The sequence below is a fragment of the Malus domestica genome, chromosome 13 (assembly GCF_042453785.1).
Source record: "Malus domestica chromosome 13, GDT2T_hap1".
Lineage (NCBI taxonomy): Eukaryota > Viridiplantae > Streptophyta > Magnoliopsida > Rosales > Rosaceae > Malus > Malus domestica.
The window spans coordinates 17,197,854-17,219,707 of NC_091673.1; the positions used below are offsets into that span (position 1 = coordinate 17,197,854).

The following is a 21,854-nucleotide window of genomic DNA, read 5'->3' on the forward strand; positions in this document are numbered from 1 at the left end:
CCTGGATTGTATGCCTCGATTCTAAGTCTGAGAGGGCGCAAAACAAACATGAGTGGACCAAGTTGATATATATATATATATATATATATATATAATACTGAAACAGTTATCAACATAATAACCCCCAAAGTTTAAAGAAATCTCATAGCATAATATGTAATAGGTTTCCGAAAACCCTAGCATGCCATAAAACCTTCATAAAACATATCTCGTATATGGTGTGCTAACTAGTGGTATCCTAGTCACCCGTGGTGTTCAATAATTATATCTCCCGGCCTGTAACCAACTACTATGTCTCTCGACCCAAAGCCAGAGATTATTTCTCCTGGCCAGAAGCCAACAACTATATATCTCTCGCCCGTAGGAAGAACATAGACCACTAGATGAGCACAAAACATTGAATATATTCTTTCCAAATCTAGGTACATATGTCTCAAAATCATCTTCATAGCATATAGTCATCCAACATATATACTACAAAGAAGTGTAAAAACATATTCATAAATAGTATATAGTTATCCAATCATATATACTATAAAGAACATAAGTTTCGATAAAGTATGGTATTCCAAAATATTCTCAGTAAAGCATGCTAATCATATAATGTAAATCTAATTTACTCATAAAACGTAACTATTACATTATGCTTTTCATGTATGCATTTCTACTGTTAAAACATGCATTTTAGAAGGGGTCCACTCACGATACTCTGTCGTCGAAGAGCCACGCAAACTAGCGAAGACGGAAACGCCACAAATTATTACCCCTAAGCACATAAATGGTCCAATTAACAAATCTCTATTCAAATAATTGAATTTGGGAAAACGGACGTAAAAAACGGATTCAAGATGTCGAATTACCCTAAGAAGGGTTAGGGTAAATTTCGCAAAAAAAAGTCAACACTAGAATATTCCAGATTGGGTGGGTTTGTTTCTGGGCTTGGCAACCTGGCCCAAAGGGTTCTGGGTTGGGTTAGATAAAAAGGCCTGGGCCCAGGTTTGCCCAATTGGGTTTAGGGTTAGGTCTAGGTTAGTGGGTAGTGGATTTGGCCGAATATTAGGCTGGGTTCAAGGATTGGGCTTGGGCTTGGGCTTTGGCCGGATTACATAGGCCCAAGTTTTGGGCCGGTTCTTGATGGCGGGTTGGGTTTGACCCATTTAAACTCGCGGGTCATCGGACCCAACAAAGAAGAAAGTAGAGGATTTTGGTCGGAATTTCCCGACTCCGTTTGGGGTCCACACTCAACCATTTCTATCGTAAAACCACTCAAATTAAAGCTAAGGGAACAAGGATTCACACCTTACCATTAGTTTCCTCGGTCGTGACCGGACATCGTTGGAGAAAGGCTCGAAAGCTGCCAGTTTTCGAGCCGAGAAACTGGGAAATATTTCCCAAAGTGATTTCTGCATATAAATGCCACTTATCACATCTATTTTAATACCAGCAACATAAATCGAAAGAATAGGGGATTTCCCTAGACTCACCTTCGCCGAGAACGGAAAGAAGTCGCCGGAGATAACCTTGAACAGTGGTGGTGTCACTGTGCAGCAGGGAGAAATCATCCTAAGCTTCAAGTTCATGGATCCGACATTGATCAGTAAGAAAGGTTAGTAAAGATGACGGTGTGGTGGTCGCCGAAGGAGGGAAATGCCAGTGGTGTGAAGGTTGTTTGTGTGTGTTTGAAGAAAGGGAAGGATAAGGAGAGTGTAGAGAGGAGCGGAATTGGATCCCCACCTGAGCAAATGGTGGGGATCCTCATGACCACACAATACGAGCCGTTGGATTTTGATCCAACGGTTACAATTATTATAACTTTTAAAGGGACCCTTCTGTTTATAGTTGGATTAAAATCCAATGATTCGTATTGTGTGGTCATGAAGATCCCCACCATTTGCTAAAGAGAGGATCCAATTTCGAAGAGAGATGAAGTGAGAGGGAGAGGAGATAAAAAAGGGATTAGGGCCGGGGGACAAACCCAACAGCAATGGGCCCCTTTGGCACACATATTAAGACTAAAAAACACAAATAAAATTTTTACAATACCCTTCGGATTCAAAATCCGTTTAGAGCAACTCCACCCATGTGGGTTGCTCGGGGGACAGTGGAGAAGAAGGGGCCGGAGGCCCGGTGGAGAGAGGTCCAGCCGTGTGGAGGCCGAGCGACGGTGGGAGCCCAAGCGAAGGGGGGGTGGGGAGTCGACGGGCCTGTGGCCCGAGGGCTTTGCAATTTTTTATTTTTTTTGTGTCAGAGAGAGAGAGAGAGAGAGAGAGAGAGAGGGGACCGGAGCTTTTGTAATTTTTTATTATTTAAACAAAAAAAAACTATTATTTTAATTGCTTATTGCCAGGGGGAGGGTTCCAAGGGTGGAGATGTAAATGACAATTACTGTTCATTAATGGTAGTTACTATTCATTTAATGCAATTACTGTTCAATAGGGTGGATTGAATAGTGGATTGCCAGAGGGGAGAGCTCCATGGGTGGAGTTGCTCTTAAATCATCTAGACGGGTTGTTACAACCGACCCCGAAATTTCGGTACGGGAATCAGTCTCACATTTTCATTCGTTCGGTAATCACAGAACCGAAATAAAAAATAAAATAAAAATAAAATATATAAATAAAACCCACATCACTCTCTCCTCTCTCTCCCGACCTCACCTCACCGCTCACCCTGCACTTTCATTCAGTCATCCTCGCCGATTTCTCTCTGATCTGATATCTCTCTCTCGACTCCTCATCCCTCACTGTGGAGCGGCTGGAGCCTTCATTCACCACACAGAGCCACTACCACCGCTCTCTCTCGCGATTCTCTCTGTCGACTTCTCATCCCTCACTATGCAGTGTGCACCGATTCTCCCCCAAATCAGGTAAAATTTGGAATTAATTTAGGGTTTGAAGTTTAATTTAGGGTTCGAAGTTCGAATGGTCTTATTTCCTCTTCTCCTTTATATAGGTCGTTTGTAGTTAAGCACAAAGGTCCCAAACTGGTAGAGTAAAGCTCAGAACCCCTTACCTAGTCCCAGTTTTTTGCCCTACCGCCATTTCTGTTACCCCTCTCTCTCTGTTTTCTCGCCGACATCCTTCACTTGGCTTTCTCCAAGGTATGTGAAGCTTTCATTTGATTTCAATTTTGTTTTTACTTTGGTTGCCGAGAAAATGCTAGGAAAATTTAGTTTCTGTTATCCTATATTTTACTTGTCGAGTTTGACGAACATCTTTGTGATACTTACTGTCAATTGCAATGTCAATTTTGTTTCTTTATTATCCTGGGTTTTGAAATTTGAGCCTTTTTTTCATTTGTTGAAATGTTAGTTTTGTTTAATTTCATTGTTGGGGTTTTAGGGCGAATTAGGGAATCGATTATTTCACCTACTTGTATTTTTCTCTGAATTTTGAGAAATCTTCCAGAGAAGTTGTTTGTCTCGGCAACCAAGCAGAGAATTAGGGTTGCCATCTAATGGCTTCGAAGCAATTACGTGTTTTTGGAATGCTAGAATTTTGATCCAATTAAACCTAGAAATGGAGAAATTTCAACTGATCCAATTATTTGCAATCAGAAAAATATGATGGCGTTAGTTTGATAGTAGAATACAAGAACAATTCATAATTTCATATTTCAATTTGGGATTCTCGATTTGTCCCGAAATCCCGAAAATATGGTTTGGGATTGGTCTTCAAATTTCCATCCTGAAAAATTTCTATTTGAGATTCGGGATACTAGTTTCGGTTCGGTATCTCATATCGAACCAGCCCTGGTTAAAATTTGTTAGATGGATTTCTAACAATAAATTAATGAATTTATATTTTTTAAGGCCTGACCCATTATTGTATAAGGCCCAAAAATGGGTTGCATCTTGAAACCGATATAGCTTGTCAGCATTTATTCTTCACAACGTCTGACAGCAGTCATCACCAATTCTCCTCTGACTCGACAGCCCTCGGCTCCGTCTTCGTCTCCCTCTCTCTGGCAACTTGCTAGTTGCGACCACCATCACCAAACCAACACACCACCGTCTCCTCGCAAACATTCCAACCGCAACCTCCCCATCACCGCCATCGAGAGCACCACCACCATCATCCTGCGAATCGAAATCGACCACCATCATCTCATGTCCTCCCAAATTAAGGTAATACAAGCTGCTTTCCATGCTTACTAGGTGCAATCATGAAATCTCTGCATCATCATCGTGTTTGACTTAGAGCTATCCAGCAGTTGAGAACATCTAATACGTATCTTCCCAGTTACGTTGAAAGAAATTTGTTGTTTGTTGGTATCAAGAGTCGTACACGTTCCCAAAACGAATAAAATGGGAAATCATGCTACAAGTTGATAATGTTTGTGATATAGTCCATGAATGTATCGTGACATTTCTCAGTCTTCAGTTGTTGGCATTTGCAACTTTGTTGTATATACGCTTCTGTTGGATTTAAGTAATAGCTGTACCGTTTGAAGCCGTGATTACAATTACAATGTTTCTGGATTTTGTAGTAGGAGCAGTCGTGGAGGGAACATAAATGGTTGCGGGAAACCACGTGGGAGTGGCAGCCACTTCTCTCAATTTCTGGTCTCTCTCGGACTCTAATCGTTTAGTTGGTCCCGTTCTTGGTAAGTTCTGATTCTTTTTTCGTTGGTTGAATAAATTCATATATTAGTAACTTCTTTTTTCCTTTTGAATTTCTCTAGTTTTTGTTTGAGCATTGCAATTTATGCTTCAATTGGTTTATTAATTTCTGTTTCAACTTGTTATGTTGTGTTCACTGTGGAGCTGTTGAACTTCTCTTGGTCAATTTTTTTTAAGGGTTTTTACACTTCGTTTCTTTATGCTTAATTAAAGATCTTCACACACACACACACATATATACATGCGTATATATATTTTATCAGTATGTATGTGTTTACTTGATTGCAAGTTCCCTTTACCCCAGTACAACATCAAATCTGACGTGCATTGTTTGCTTTTAGGAACATTGAAAACCTGAAAAAGTATCTAAGGATCGAACTTTGCACTACGGAATATTAGGAATTCATACGGTATATTAAAACCTTCAGACTTGATACTTGTATCTACATTCGGAAGCATTCAATAGTCTACACCTGTAGGACCACATGTTACTTTCATATGTATTGCAAAAGTTGATAGTGGGTTACAACACTATAGCCAAGATATCAAATAGACATTCTTGTTTTCCTTAGTCGATGGAGTACAATTTATGAGTCGTATCTCTATGATAGCTAACATATGTGCTTAATCCAACTTCTCGATATGAAACTTTTTCTTTTTGTTAGTTATAGAGCTGCTGGTTGCTCAATCCCTCTTCGCTTCATTTATATTCAAAAACCGCATTGACGATACCAAATGTACGATAATACTAAGGACAATTTTGTACAATCCAATCCACTACGACATGCCAAGAAAACTTTGGTGTTTTATATATAGCTAAGGCTGATGATCTAGGCATTTTTAGCCTTTAGTTTGTCTTTTTTCCTTTAATATTCATCATTGAGTACTTATTTATGTATTTATTTACTTCATGTTATAGGTCTTTCGCTGAAATAGATTAACACCGGCTGGCTTGTTGTGGGTATCGGAGCGCTCTGTTATTACAGTTTTTTTGTCAGCCTTAAGCTCTGATTTTAGGGGGATGAAGATGTATGTCTTTAACTTTTTACTTATTTCTAATTAGGTTAGTTTATATGAATTTCCATTTTAAGGCTTTTGCAGAAGTTTCATATTATTTTTTCTTAATGCTGGTGGTGTTATAAATTCCACATTTAAACAAATTCTTGCAGTTTACAGGCCAATTCCGGTGTGCTTACCAATTTTGATGTGCTCAACTTTCTAAAGACCAAAGGGGCTTCAAAAGATCTAGCACGGGTTCTTGCTAATGTAGCGCCATCCGAGTATAAGGTAGTAATGATATTTATATTTCCACCACCCATTCCCTTTTTTATCAGTATTGTTGTGAGAATTGATGTGTTGTTTATTTCCCTTGTTTAGATTTTCGATTACTTGGTTGCAACTCCTGCTTGTACTCAGACAAGAGAGAGTATCGATGAGTTCAAGGAGAAGTGTAGGGAATATGACCTTGCAGAAGCTGAGGTGCTCAATATTATCAACACTAGGCCATATAACGTCGTTGGAATCTTCCCGGTGTGTTATACTACTTTGATTGATAATCTGTTTCTGTTGCGTATCTCATTGATTCTAGTAATGATTGTGATGCTTCTTTCTTTATGGTTTATGTATTTGGATTCTGATTGTGTATATTATCATGTGGCCTGTCGTTTCGTGTATTGGGTTTATGTGATCACACCGTATCTGCAGCTAATTGCATTTGTCTTTGTACCCTGCATTGTGGGTGGAATAGGAACCACATTTAAGTGGGCTAGGGAAAAAAATTAGGAACACTATATATCTTGCGCAGAGAAAAATTATGAGCGGAATGCTATGCTTTCTATTGCTTGACATGAATGAATTTGCTGATTCACATTATTCAAGTACGGTAAATCATTGGCTGAGTACCATGTATTTTGTTTCTATATTCTGTAGTCTGTCAACCTGAAATAATTATTTGTGACCATTGATATCAGAAAATTATCAACTCTGTGCAATTCTGAGTTAACAATGTTACCATGATGTTGTCATTAAGGTTGAACTTTTCAGTGTCTACTGTTTATTATGAATTGGTGTCTTCCCAAATTGTGGAATGGACTAGTGTGTTTTCCCTTCTTGTCGTCTGTGCTTAGAGAATCTATGAACACCTTGTTGGATTAACATGTGCTTGGTGCATACACGTTATCTTTTGTTTTCTCATATATCATTTTGGTTCATGAAACGTAGTAAATATTATTGCATTTAAGCATGAGTCCGCATGAATGCATTTTGTCTTGATGTTCCTTTGTGCAATGACCTCAAAAGAGAGCCACCGTTTTCGAATAACAAAGCCTTTTCCGGCTTAACAATGCCACGTGAAAATTTTGAATATCAAACCCACACCATGACAGCAAGGCTGAGCAGAACAACTACAAAGTCGTACACCACTGCCCTTTTCTCTCAATAAATCCACCAAATTACTAAAGACACCAGTCACCCATGAAAACATAGTAAATATTATTGCATTTAAGCATGAGTCTGTACGGAAGGCATTTTGTCTTGATCTTTATTTGTGTAATGACCTAAGGTCACCATCGCCTCTGCTATATAGAGAAAATAGTGTAGCGTTCCTGCTTTATTGTAAACTAAGAGAAAATAGTGTAGCGTTCCTGCTTTATTGTAAACTAAGAGAAAATAGTGTAGCGTTCCTGCTTTATTGTAATTTATGGAATATGTCAACTTGCAAATTTGGTTTGTTAATTACTTTTCTGATGTTTTACAGATGATAGAGGATATCGATAGCCGTTTAGGAGAGAAAATTCAAGATCTAGTAGATATGGTGGTAGAAGTGTTACCATCTCTACCTGTTCCAGCAGCAACTGATGAAAGTGGGGCAAACACCGCGGATGCAGAAAAAATTGAACATGAGAACGATAACAATGAAGAGGAACCTGAAAATGAGGAACCAATGGAGACATAATGATAAGAAGGATTCCAGTATCAATGATCAAAGTATTACTCTCGTAAATTTCTCAACTTTTAGGCTTATGGTCTCAAGTCAAGTTTATCATGAGCAACTAGTTACTGTCCATCTTGTATGCTTGGATTGCATTTGTGGTTTCGCAAGCGACTGTCGAATGTTATCATGATAGCAGAAACGAAGAAATTTATAGGTCGTGGTTTCTTCTATTTTGGTTGCGGTTCAAGTAAAACTTCTCGGGTTGCATATCAATCACCATTTTGATCAAGAGAAATCGACTGGAGTTCACCATTTGTTTCTGTCGCATTGTTCTTTAAAGTTTTCTCATTTCCACATTGCATTTCAATTTGCCCGTCTGCAGCCCTATACCTCAATCCTTCAAAGTAATTTGCCCACAAGAAACTGAAGTTATTTGAAGGAGGATTTACATGGCATGACCTCCATGATGGTGTCTCGTGCCCAAGACATAGAGGATGTAAATTTTTATTAAGGTCTTTGATTGATTGACACGGGATGTCATGTAATAGTGTAACAGCGCGATGTAAGTTATTCTTTGTTTGGAGAGGTTCCAAAGTTCGACATCTTCCTCAATGTCAAATATAATAATTAAAACGGACAGGGTTACATGAGCAAAATACAACCTGTATTATCCTTCTGTGCAATTTGATCTCTTTTAAACAGAAAACTCGGGTGCACCGTGTTATTTTCACATATGATTATATCATCAGCACGAGCCGACATGGTAACTGAAAAAAAAAGTTGTCCTTCGTTGAATTAATTGAAGTTTGGTATATAGATAGATAGAATAGAACAAACTAGAAAAAACGCCCGTGCGATGCTGTGGGGCTTGAATGCATCACCTTGAACTGCATTGTACAATTAACAAGACGAAACGAAACATTTTAGTTCCCTAATATATAGAAGAAACAGAAGTAACATATAGTTCACAGCCATGTTGCCCTTGTAGCCAAGGTGACAAAATATATATCTTCTAGGTTAGGTACATGTTTTTAAGTAGTTGACAAAAAAGATAAAGACTGTTTTGTTCTCATTCTAGCATCTAAGTTTCCAAGCACAAACGTGCAAAGCAAAGAACATGCAGGTGTTGAAGCAAATTGGATCCTGGGGCAGTATCAGAATATTTCTTTATCGTTCCTTTATTCTTTTCATCGTGTCGAGCATTAATCAGTTCCCTTAAATTTTTTACCAAAAAGCCTCCTAGAATTTGTTGTTCGCTTCGATCAATCTCTTTCACCATTTTATTAACCCTGAATGTCAAATTAAATAGAATGTTAATATTTATGTATTTTAGAAAGAAAAATCTAGTTAGCTTGTAGGTCTTAAAATAACATTGTAAAAGATTTTTAAAACTCAAATATAGAAGCTATGAGTTTTTTGGATATAAGTTAGGTTTGTTCGGAGAGAGTAGCTATTAACAGCACTCATTAAAGTACTTTGAGAGGGATGAGAGGGTTGACTCTTAGGAAAACCTAACGAAAACACCAACCACACCAACCAAGAAAGCAATTGACAAAAAAACATATTAAATGGCTAACAACATTCGACTAAGAATTAGGAACACCTGGTTAAAGCAAAATCACAAATGACACCAATGCACCTTTGAACAATAATAGAATGGTTGAGACTAAATTAAAACCAACAAAAACAAAGAAACCAATGAACTCGAGAAGTATCAAAGGATCACAGAGATAACCAAGAATGAGAAACAAAGCAAAGAGCAAACGAATGACATAAGCTGATAAAACGAAACAATCAATTGAAAAATTATAAATATGCAGTAACTCAAACGGAAAGCATGGGGAAACAATGCATCTTAGTTTAGGTGACATACCAAAGCCTTGATTCAAATGCAATAGGTCCGAACCCCTAGATCAAAGGCACCAAGAAGAGCAGATCACGACGTTGTAATGAGACTTTGATCTAAACTACAACAAATCAGTGAGATTGAGATCAGAATTTGAAGCGCAACCAAATGGACACAGGAAAAGTAACTCAATCTGCGATAGTGCAATGGACTCTACCTTTGACAGTTCAACGGACTTAATGTACAACAAATTTACATTTCACGAAAGAAAAGCTGCTAACAATGGGAATGCATCATCTGTCACCATATTAATTTAAAGGCCCAAAGCAAGCATGAGGTATCAAAGTTGGTTTTGAATTAGTACAGGGGTTAAGAGTGTGAGAACGTTGGTTTCAGAAGAAATAGGTTAAATAGAGCAAATAATGGTTCACTGTGGAGTACTGTTGGTGAAAATTATGGGGTAGCAGATGATTTTAGTAATACATCATTTCCAGCAAAAGTAAATGGCAATGACAGACTACCAAAAGTATATAAATGATATAATATAGGTTAGAATCGTTGGACCAAAAGCATATGGTAATGACACACTACCAAAAGTGTATATATATATACAGCGATTACTAAATAAGAAAACAATTTCATTCATTTCAGATCTTAAATGTATATATAAGCATTCGTTAAACTTCAGTGGATGCTTAGTTATCTCAGTCTTGACATTAATGAACAGATACAGATACGCACACTAAATAGAAAGAAACTCAGTTCCAATGTAAGCTCAAACGACAAAAATTGAATTATATATTTCAAATCTAAACATCAAAGCTTCACAAATATAAATGAAAAAAGGTTGATAGCTAAATAGGCTTTGAACAAAAATGATGGCGTATAATTATATACCTCAAAACAGGATGGAACCAACTTCTTCCTTGAATGATCCAAATTTATAAAATCTGCAAACAATGTAGATCCGTTAGCAACTTAGAGACTTTCAAATTTAAAGAGCAAAACTATAGAAATTTTAGCTAAATGACCAAAAGACGAGACCAAAAAACAAAGGAAATTTACAAATACGATGAATTACAAAACACACCTACTGAAAAAGCTCACATTTATGATTTTAAATCTTGAGTTATGCACCCATCATACCTTGGATGCCTTTGGTTAAGATATTTAAATTTTAATCTTTATGGTACTTTTGGTATGCACTGGTGCAAAAAGTGAACAGCAATCAAAACTGGCAGCGAGGAAGGTATTTGTTAAATGCTCATTGGTATTAACATAGCAAAAAAGATAGTGATATATGTGAGTTTTCGTAAGTTTTGACCTGATTTTAGGCATTTTAAGTCTGGGGTAGAGTGATAGTGGGTAAGAATCAACTAAAAAATAAAGGAGAATCAAAAGTATTAAACACAAAATATTACATGGCAATGAGAATATATAAACACACACAATATATTACCTTCCAAAACATTCACCTCTTAGAAAGACCTTGAAATCCCCACAAAGTTGTCCAATTTCCACCAGAATCCAGCTTCTTACAGTGTTAGATTCCTTCTGGGTAAACCACACAAACCAAAACACCAATCAAATGAAGTAGCTTTAAACATAGGCAACTTATGAGTTCTTATCAGATAAAATAATTGAAACAGAGAAACGGACAACTATATTACTCGGCAAAGATATATTGCTCGGTAGAAATAAATAGAGTAGATAATTTATTTGTGCTGAATTCCCAAGTGCTATTAAACTATCAATGATCAGAAGATAGCTAATGGTGAAAAAGAAGCCTAACCGATATGAAACAAAATGAAAGGCTATACCGAAATGAAAGCCTACCAGGCGCAAATAGAAACAAACTATATAGTTGGGCCTTGTACATGGTTAGATACTTGGTGTCCAGGAATTATGTTATAAGGCAGACTAATCAAATGATTACGCTTACAACTATAATGTTGTTTCAATTTTTAAAAACTGTTAACTGATTGAAAAACCACACCATTTAGAGAACCAGTGGAGATCAGAATAACTAAGAAATACTATAGAGGCAAATGAACAGCCATTAATATAATTTTTTTCTCAGCATGGCAACAACAATCAGAAAAAGAAAAGGAGAAACTCTATGGGATAAATTTAAAGTCTATTTGAAAAGTTCTATATATTTGTTTGTCAAACTCAGTGATCAAACTGCACACTCATGAGTTCCAAAAAGAAAATAAAACGAAGAACTGAAATCATTGACAATTTCAAGCAATATAACAGCTATTATTAAGATCCAAAACGAAATCCGGAAAGTATGGGGAAATAGTATAAGTAACTAAAACTCTGAGGCTTTTAGCTGTACTTCCACCCTTGAAATAGATTTAGCAAGCATTGTAAATTGACAAAAACATTGAAATTGAAATGCACAGAGGTTAAAAAGCCTTAAACCAAATGACAGCCCGGAAATGGAAGCAAATGTGAACTGTTTTTAATCATTCAGGTTCAAATCATTGGCAGAAGAAAGGGCCAATCTTTGAATCAACATGATATAAAACAGAACATAATTTAGGTGTTCAAATCACCCAAACTGAGAAAAACAAATTACGAAAAGAAATTGAGAAAAATAATTAAATTGAATGCACAGAACAAAACAAATTGAGAAAAACACTTAAATTTCTTTATGCACATAAGCAAAGGCAAGCACAAAACCTTAAACCAAATCACAGCCTGGAAATGTCAGAGCTTCAAAGCATAGACATACTCTAAATCTAATCTAATTAAAGCTAATAAAATGAAATTAAAGCTAAGTAAAACAAATAAGAACTTGGAAATAGAAAAGCAGCATAATAAATAGGGAACTTTAACGAAAAACACCCGGTACTGTTCACTTTAACGAAAAACCACATTTTTACATTAAAAAGTCAATCCTGGTACTATTCACTTTACCCTTTATTTTGTCCTTATCATTAAAATTCAAAGTTTTCAAGCCCTTTTCATTAGTTTTCCTTAATAAATAATGAAAAAGCTAAGATTGAAGTTGGATTCATCCTTTACCAAATAAATGTAAAAATGTTTAAAAATTGTTGAATCTTAGGATTATCTTTCATGACACAGAACTTCGGAAACACAATTGATCACTTTCTCATTCTGAGATCATTTCAATGGCCACATTACATCATTGTAAACACTAAGAATACACAACATACCACACAAAGGCCACAAATCAAATAAGTATACATTCAAAATAAGATTGTCAGAATGAGAAAAACGGATGAGAACTAAAATTAGCACAAAGCAAATGAGATGTACAACCCTCCAACTTTCAAAATTGACCAAGTCAAAAAACTTTGTAGCAGAACATGGAGAAAGGATGGAACAAAGAGATCCATTGTGGTGATGTAATAGTCTGTGATGCATAGTAAGTCGAGTTAAATGAAAAAATACCATTTCTAAAAACAACAAATAGACATCTAAACCTGCTGTCTATACTGGTTGTTAGAAAGTTTCAAACACAGTATAGAGATTTGTATTATAATTTCGTTTGTATAAAACTTAACAAAACTTAACAAAATTTTAAAATAGATAGACAAATACCTCAGTAATGGTTGATTTGGTGGCCGCTGTGTGAATGAAAGGTTTGATCTGTATGCTTGTGTTGGATCTGCATGCATATGAAAAATAAAATTAAAAATTGCATCACACAAATACAGAAGCAACCAAGAAATGGAAAAACAACCTAGCAACATAGAGATATTCGAATGATGTGAAATGGAAAAAGACCCAGAAGGTGATTTGGTGAGAAGCAATTAGTGGGAAAGTATGAAGAAACACACAATGAGCACAGTGCAACCCCTTTATTTATAAAGACAGAAATCTGACCTTAACATTGAACTGAACAGTTAACTAAACAACCTAAATTCCCAAATTTAAAAACAATAAACTTAAAAAGGAGTTTGAATTTTGTTTACCTATAAGCAAAGGGAACAAAAACATCTGAAAAACACAAATATCAAGACAGTGTAGTCCCTTAATTCACAAAGACTAAGAGCAAACTCAAATAGTTAACTAAACAATTTAAAAATATCTATGACACCTTTAATGAAGCTTACTGGCTATGTGAAATGGAGCACCACAAATTTATCTACATTATGGTTGTTAGGAGAACGGATTAGGTTGTAGGAAAAAATGTGGACATACAGCTAACCCTAAAGGTGATCTAAACAACCTAGAAAAGACTAAGAGCAAACCCTAATAGTTAAGTAAACAATATAAAATATCTATGATAGCATTAATGATAGAAAAAATATCTGTGACAATTTTAATAAATGGAATGGCTAATCAAACATTAAACAACAATTAAAAACAATAAACTGAAAAAGAGATAACCCTAAGGTGAGCTAAACAATCTACAAAGATCTATTACAATTTCAATTAAGTAACAAAAAATTTGTAACAATTCTAAAACAGAAAAAGGATCAATCAGACAAAAGTTAATCAAGAAACAAACAAATTAAAGCAGTGGAAGACCCTAATTCACAAAAACAGAGACATAATCCTAGCACCCAACTCAACAATTTATAAACATCCATTACAATTTGAATGAAAGAACAAAATATAAATGAAAATTTTAACAAAGCAAATGGCAATTAGACACTAAACAATGAAAAAAAAGCAGTGCATTACCTTTAGAATCAAGGGAGAAAATTGAAAACCCAGACCCTGCCATTCGTCCCTCACCCATCCCCTCCTCACCGCCTCTATGCGTAACCCGTTAACCCTAAAGAATACACACACCCATGCTTTCCGCTCTGTATCTCTCTCTCTAAAACGGGAGAAAATCCTATAGATCTTGGCAGAGCACCTACCTAAATCTCTCTCACTCAATCCAAACCCGTAGCTCCCATCTCTCTCCAATCTGTCAGGCCCTGTGTCTCCTTCCTCTGTGGTCGCTCTGTCCCCCCCTCTCCGCTCGCCAGCGGCACACCTAGCTGTCTTCGAGTAAAAAATGAGAGCAATTGTCTCTCTCCAATTTGTCAGGCGTGATGTTCCCTTCCCCTCTCTCTCGCCAAGTCAAACATGAAATGCAGCCAACGGCTGAAAAAAGGTTTTTAAGCCTGAGTGGCAATTTTGTAAATTAAGTGAAAGTGGGTTAAAAGCATCCGAGTGGCTATCTTGTAAATAAACTGAAATGTGATCCAAAACACTGTTCATATGAATAGTGCCAATTTCCCTCCTACTTTAGACTAAAGTAATGTGTCGGACTTATAATGCTACCCTTTTTATATGACTGAAAATGATAGATCCGACTCTAAATAATTGTTCTCCATTTTTAAAAGCGACGTTAGCTAAGGAGATTCAACATTATACAACCTTGATTATTTGACAATAATTGAGGGTATTTTTGTTATTTTTTATAAAATTCTATTGATTTCAAATCTTAGGAACCAAAGTAAGGAGCTATGTAAATTTTAAAGACCATTTTGACTAGAAAACCTTCTTTTTATTAAGCAATATATTGCTAATTCAATGCATTGCTAATTCATAAATGAACTCGGCCTATATCAAATGATAGATGACGTAGCAGTGTCATATATTGCTGTAGGCTTTCCGCATCTAAAGCGTCTTCTGATTCCGTCAATCTTCCTGTCGTACGGTGCTTTGGAAACTATACTGAATAGCCACAAGAATCTTGAGCTACTTGATACACGACACAGCTGCTGTAGTCTGTAGACGAAGAAATTTTATCTGAAGAATGCTGCGTGGGGACAAACAAGTGATCGATGAAAAGGCTGCTGGTGTGCATTAACTATGTAGCAAAAGCTTAAGAACTATGGAATTGAGGAGCGAAAAGTCTAGAGAGAGAAAGTATAGAAACTGATTTCATTTCAGTAATTGTTAGTTACAACTGTTGGCCTTCCTACTATTTGTAAGAGCTGAGTTGTCTTAACAGCTAAGCAAGCTTCTAACTAACAGAAGCTATGGGATCTTGACACCTGTATCAGCAAGATCATTACCCCCCCTTTAATCTGAACTGGGGAACCCCAGTTTGAGATTGGAGCAATGTTTTAGAAGTAAAGGACCATGAAGACCTTTGGTTAATACATCAGCCACTTGATCATTTGTAGAAATATACTCCACCAATAAATCCCCCTTCTGAACTCGTTCACGAACGAAGTGGAAATCTGTATCAAGATGTTTTATCCGAGTGTGGAACACCGGATTAGAACACAAGGCAAGGGTTGAAACATTATCATAGTGGAGAAGTGGAGGTGTAGGTAAGTAAACATGCAAATCTTTAAGAAGTAAACGGATCCACGCAACATCAGCAGCTGCATTTGCCAAAGCTTTATATTCTGCTTTAGTTGAACTTCTGGAAACACTCCCTTGCTTCTTTGACTGCCAAGAAATCAGATTTGGGCCTAATAATACCATAAAGCCAGTTTTAGATATTCTAGTGTTTACATCTGATGCCCAATCTGCATCGCTGAATGCAGTTAACTCCATAGAATCAGCATCAGAAAAAGTGAGACCACAGTCCATAGTACCTTGTAAATAACGCAAAATCCTTTTCACCAAGGAAAAATGCATATTTGTTGGAGTAGACATAAACTGACAAGCATAGTTGATTGCAAAAGCTATGTTCGGACGTGTAAATGTAAGGAACTGAAAAGCACCTACAAGACTTCGAAATAAAGTAGGATTAGACAAAAGTGTGCATTCTTCTTTCAGTAGCTGAGTATGGGGCTTGCAGGGAGTGCAACATGATTACAGGAATCCATGAATGCTTTATGAAGTAAGTCTTTTACATTACTTGGACTGGGATATGAATAAATCCCCATTATCTTTGTAGGTAATCTGAAGACCTAAGAAGAATGTTAATAATCCCATATCTTTCAAATCAAACACCTTTCCCAACTGATCAATAACTTCTTGAACTAAACTAGGCTGAGAACCAGTGATGATGATGTCGTCCACATATAAAAGAAGAATTACAACTTCATTGTCAAGAGCTTTAACAAACAAACTGGGATCGGATTCAGAGACAACAAACTCTAGGAGCTTGTTAAGTCCATAGAGAGACTTAACAAGCTTACAAACTTATTGAGGATGAGTAGGATCCTGAAATCCTTGTGGTTGCTTCATGAACACTTCTTCTTGAAGATCACCATGCAAAAATGAATTTTTGACGTCTAATTGGTGTAACTTCCACCTCTGTGATGCAGCTAGAGCAAGGACAAGTCGGACAATAGTGTGTTTCACTACAGGACTAAATGTATCAGCATAATCGAGTCCATGTTCTTGACTGTAGCCTTGTGCCACTAATCGAGCTTTATACCTGGAAATCTTGCCAAATTGATCCTTCTTTATCTTATACACCCATTTACTACTTATCACATTCCTATCAATCGGTGGTGGCACCAACTCCCACGTTCCTTGTTTTTGCAAAGCTGTAAACTCTTTTACCAGAGCATTTCTCCAATGTTCATGACTAACTGCTATTCTAAAAGTAGTAGGCTCAACCGAATCATGTATAGACAAAACAACAGTATAGCCCTTGAATACAACATCAATAGAATCACTGGTATGTTCCTCGGAAACATCAAGAGTAGTTGCAATATAAGAACTATAATCTTTTCTTGAGATGACACCTGATTTGAGTCTAGTTGTCATAGGATGACTAAAGGATACAATTAGTAAATTAGAGTGTACAACAACTTTTGAATCATTATTTGGATCAAGTGAGTGAGTTACCTCGAAGTGTGCAAAACTAGGGACAAACAACAAAGCATTTGATGTGTTAGAGGAAGGTGAAGTATGTTGGGGGGAAGCTTGTACAGAAGAACCATGATTTGAAACCTGTTGAATATCAGTCATATATATTGAGTTACCTTAAGAACTAAAATGCTGCTCCACACTTACAGAATTCACACTGTTTCTTGTGTCTTGATTAATACTCCCAGAATGTGGATGATTCCAATTAGCTAAAGAATTCACATTGTTGCCACTAGATTCAATGGAATTAGTACTAATACATACCCTACTAGACTGATCAGAGCCATTGAAAGTGGGTATTATAATTGGCATAAGTACAAGATACTGTTCTAGGTGAGTGGTCACCTGTTGTGAAGAGGATTGTACATGATTTGTCATAAATGGAAACACAGTTTCATCATGCACCACATGTCTAGAAATGAACAACTTCTATTTCACTCTATGATAACTCACACAACCTTTGTATCCCAAAGCATAACCCAAAAATGTGCATTGATCAGTTTTGACATCCAATTTACTAGAGGTATAGGGTCTAAGAAAAGGATAAACTGCTGTGCCAAAGACTTTGAGACCATTCAATATTGGATTTACTCCAAACAACTTAAAGAATGGAGATTGCATTTGTAAATTTTGGCATGGCATCCTATTAATCAGAAAAATGGCATGGGAACAAGCATGAAACCAAAAATTGTGAGGCAAATGAGTAATGGATAGCAAAGTGACTGCAGTTTCTATAATATGTCTATGTTTGCGTTTAGTTACTCCATTTGTTGTAGAATGTATGGACAAGATACCAAATGTATAATCCCATTAGTGGCCAAAAATTTCTTAAACTTTAAGCTCACATACTCACCCCCACCATCAAATTGAAAGTACTTGACATTAGCCTTAAAATGATTCTTGATAAATGCATAGAACTGCTCAAACACTAACTGAACCTGAGACTTGTAACACAGTTGGCAAATCCATGTAAATTTTGTAAAGTCATCAATGAAGCTAACATAGTATTTATCATTCCATTGATACAACTGGTGATGGCCCCCAAACATCACTACTTACTCTTTCAAAGGGTTTTACAGAAACATGTGAACTAGGAAAAAAACATTTGTCTTGACATTTTTCTTTGCAAACAAAAACTACACACATTCTTATTCACATCAGTTTTATATGGTATCTGAGATTGAGAGAGCATACTATGTAAAATCTTATTGCTAGGATGCCCTAGTCTATGATGCCACATAGAAGCCTTGATTGCTTGTCCAAGAAAGGCAGTTGGTGAAGGTTGCAGCAATTTATTGTAGTTGAAGAATAACTGCTTTGGAATGTAGTACAAACCCTTATTACTCCTTCCTCTCAGTAGGATTGTCTTTGTTGCCTTGTCCTGCACCCAAAATCCAAATTCATCAAAAAATATATAACAGTTATTGTCTCTGCACAGAGTATAAATAGATAATAAACTTGCAGCGAAATGAGGAACATGTAGGATAGTTAACAGATTTAAAGGTTTAGAGGTAGTGGTGATAGAGTTTGAACAAGTATTTTTCATTGGAAGACACTCTTCATTTCCCATAGTGATTTTTTGATCTCCTTCAAAAGGTGTGATCATGTTTAGATCAGCCATGTCCCCTGTTATGTGGTGTGTTGCATCGGTATCCATAATCCATGCTTGATTTGCATTAAATTCAGATGGTGCACTGGCATTCATAGCAATAAGTGACGGAGGTGGACATACACCTAACATGCATAATTGCTTATGTGATAGCAATTTAGTGTAGTATGGCCTCGTTTCCCATAAATCTGGCATTCTGGAATAGATTTACCAAAAGAATGTTACTACTCATTCCTGTAAAAACAATTTGGTGTAGTATGCCCACGCTTGCCACAAATTTGACATTCTGGGATGACATTTGGCTTCTGTCCAGAATTTCCATTCCAATTAGTCCATGAACCAGAAACACTTCCACCCGAAGATCCATTCTTAGACTGATAATCTCCTGAAGATCCAGAAGAACCACCATTGTTTCTATTCCCAACATTAAAACCTCCATTAAATCGTGGCCTAAAATTGTTTCTATTTCTGTTGAAGTTGAATTGTTGACCACCATTGTAACCTCCATTATTCCCAGATGGCCTTTGATATTGTCCTACAAAACCAGCATTGCCATTGTGATTCCCAAATTGCCTTTGATATTGTCCCACAAAACCCACATTGCCATTGTAATGAGTATCATTATGAGTTGATGATTCTCCTTGATAAACCTGTCCATTTGCACCAGAATTTGAGGATCCTCCTAGAAATATTTGCCTTGTAACTCCTGTCATGGATGACTCCCCTTCACAATACATGCCAAACATAGGGAATGAAACAGAACTTGGTGAATCTTCAGCGGTTCTCTCAGCACTCAACAGTTGTGCACGAAACTCCTTAAGAGTCATCAGAGTTTCCCATGCCACGACCACAGTCCTGATCATATTGTTCTCAGATGGTAATCCTGCTAAAGCAGCCACAATTAGATCATTTTCAGAAATTATCTCCCCTGCAGCTAGCAACTGATCATTGAGATGTTTAAGTCTCAAAAGATACTTCTCAATCGTATCGGTACCCTTTTTAATAGTGTGAAGCTCTGTCTTCAAATGATTGATCCGAGCACGAGACATAATAGCATATCGATCATTAAGATATGTCCAAGCTTCGTAGGTAGTTTTACTCCCCACAACATATTCAATGGCCTCATCGCCTAAAGTTGCAATTAAGAGACTGAGTAAAGCCTTATCTATTTTGATCCACTATTTATACGCCTCGGTGATCTCTTTGGTAACACCAGTATCAAGTGAGATAACATACTTAGGTGGACAAACATTTGTTCCATCAAAGTATTCAAACATATCATAACCTCTAGGACAGAACGAAATTGAAAGGACCACTTTGCAAAGTTATCATCATGCAATCAAATAGTCAACATCCCAAGCAATCCATCAATCTTTAAAGGTGTAGAACTTGGAGAAGCCATAGCTACGAATTTCACTGACCAAACAAGGATGACCACTTCAACAGAAAGAGACTTCGTGTCACAAAAACAATTCACAATCCACAAGCTTCATGCTCAAACAATTCACCAAACAAGCAATCTTTGTGCCCTAATTTCAGTAATTTTTCACGAATTCGATAATAGATACAAGCTTAGTGCTCAAAATTTCCTTGCACAATCAACAAAATTGAGCAATTCACAATTCCAGTACTAAGACTTCACAATTCTTCAAGATTTATCACAAATCACAAATCAATTGCAGTAATTTTCAAGATTCTTCAACATTCATCACCAATTCACTGAGGAAAGGGCTTCGTGCCTCAAAATTCTTCAAGTAATTGCCTCAAAAATTTACTCAAATCTCAAGATTGGAACACAAGGAAAAAACCTGATTAAAATTTACTACCTATCTACCTAATTTGGGGTTTGTTGTCTCTGAATCCAATCCCAATTTGTTTGTTAAAGCTCTTGACAATGAAGTTGTAATTCTTCTTTTATATGTGGACGGCATCATCATCACTGGTTCTCAGCCTGGTTTAGTTCAAGAAGTTATTGATCAGTTGGGAGAAGCGTTTGATATGAAAGATATGGGATTATTAACATTCTTGTTAGGTCTTTAGATTACCTACAAAGATAATGGGGATTTATTCATATCCCAGTCCAAGTATGTAAAAGACTTACTTCATAAAGCATCCATGGATTCCTGCAAATCATGTTCCACTCCCTGCAAGCCCCATACTCAGCTACTGAAAGAAGAAGGCCCACTTTTGTCTAATCCTACTTTATTTCGAAGTCTTGTAGGTGCTTTACAGTACCTTACATTTACACGTCCAGATATAGCTTTTGTAGTCAACTATGCTTGTCAGTTTATGTCTACTCCAACATATATGCATTTTTCCTTAGTGAAAAGGATTTTGCATTATTTACAAGATAATATGGACTGTGGTCTCACCTTTTCTGCTGTTGATTCTATGGAGAGTTGCATTCAGCGATGAGATTGGGCATCGGATGTAATCGTCGACGATCGCCGTCGTTGCAGAAAAGATATACTTCGACCTCCAACTCTTTGTCAATCTTCTCCTTCAAGCTCAGGATTCACAGTAACCTGATGCTCTTGATACCATATTAACCATGCAGCAAAAGCTTAAGAACTAAGGAATTGAGGAGCGAAAAGTTTAGAGAGAGAAAGTATAAAAACTGATTTCATTTCAGTAATTGTTAGTTACAACTATTGGCCTTCCTACTATTTATAAGAGCTGAGTTATCTTAACAGCTAAGCAAGCTTCTAACTAATAGAAGCTATACGATTTTGACACATGTACCATCAAGATCATTACACATGTCCATTTACATCTAATAGTGTGGAGTTGCATCTCCAGCGTGTAAGGAAACATTGCGAGCAAAGTTCTCCCTTATACAACAACTGATTTTCTTTTTCTTTTGTTGGGTGCGCCATGGAGTAATTTGGACAGCTAGTTCTTTTGTGGTTTACAATTATATGGCATTTGAAAAGTGGATCGTTTTGCTTTCATCATAAAGAAATCATTTTATTTTTTGAAACAAATGAAAGTAAAGAATTCATTCATGCTATCCTATCGTTTATGTTGCGTAAGCGGTTCAAATTTTCTTTCCAATAGTTTAGACGAATGTTTGTAGCTAGAATAATGTAACAAC

At 36.6% G+C, this 21,854-nt stretch overlaps 2 protein-coding genes and 1 long non-coding RNA gene across 21 annotated transcripts; 1 reads left to right on the forward strand and 2 right to left on the reverse strand.

The window, feature by feature from the left end:
• The first annotated feature begins 2,617 nt into the window (after positions 1–2,617).
• Positions 2,618–8,236, forward strand: LOC103453165 (uncharacterized). Of its 17 annotated transcripts, none has more exons than XM_070810621.1 (9): positions 2,623–2,866; positions 2,953–3,100; positions 3,812–4,126; positions 4,489–4,605; positions 4,963–5,031; positions 5,541–5,684; positions 5,791–5,908; positions 5,999–6,151; positions 7,377–8,236. In XM_070810621.1, exons 6-9 carry the CDS (start codon positions 5,653–5,655, stop codon positions 7,572–7,574), a joined length of 501 nt encoding a protein of 166 aa, XP_070666722.1. In that variant the 5' UTR covers positions 2,623–2,866; positions 2,953–3,100; positions 3,812–4,126; positions 4,489–4,605; positions 4,963–5,031; positions 5,541–5,652; the 3' UTR covers positions 7,575–8,236. The 17 variants fall into 17 exon arrangements, with proteins under 17 accessions (XP_070666727.1, XP_070666722.1, XP_070666721.1 ...); XM_070810620.1 differs by having other exon boundaries at positions 3,903–4,126; XM_029091305.2 differs by having other exon boundaries at positions 3,906–4,126.
• Positions 8,237–8,463: 227 nt separating this feature from the next.
• On the reverse strand, positions 8,464–12,550 carry LOC103453166 (uncharacterized). Of its 2 annotated transcripts, none has more exons than XR_011574615.1 (5): positions 12,433–12,550; positions 10,859–10,953; positions 10,297–10,349; positions 9,427–9,515; positions 8,464–8,842 (listed from the first exon to the last, which is right to left on the reverse strand). It is a non-coding gene; the product is annotated as an uncharacterized lncRNA (long non-coding RNA). The 2 variants fall into 2 exon arrangements; XR_011574614.1 differs by having other exon boundaries at positions 9,427–9,520.
• A 5,575-nt stretch (positions 12,551–18,125) lies between these two features.
• On the reverse strand, positions 18,126–21,400 carry LOC139190519 (uncharacterized). 2 transcript variants are annotated; one of them, XR_011574783.1, is made up of 4 exons: positions 21,133–21,400; positions 20,862–20,995; positions 18,685–20,711; positions 18,126–18,532 (listed from the first exon to the last, which is right to left on the reverse strand). XR_011574783.1 is itself a non-coding variant. In XM_070810853.1 (3 exons), the coding sequence occupies exon 3, from the start codon at positions 19,807–19,809 to the stop codon at positions 18,985–18,987; it is 825 nt and encodes a 274-aa protein (XP_070666954.1). In that variant the 5' UTR covers positions 19,810–20,522; positions 20,595–20,711; positions 20,862–21,400; the 3' UTR covers positions 18,126–18,984. The 2 variants fall into 2 exon arrangements, 1 of the variants encoding a protein (XP_070666954.1); XM_070810853.1 differs by having other exon boundaries at positions 18,126–20,522; positions 20,595–20,711; positions 20,862–21,400.
• Between the last annotated feature and the right edge of the window lie 454 nt (positions 21,401–21,854).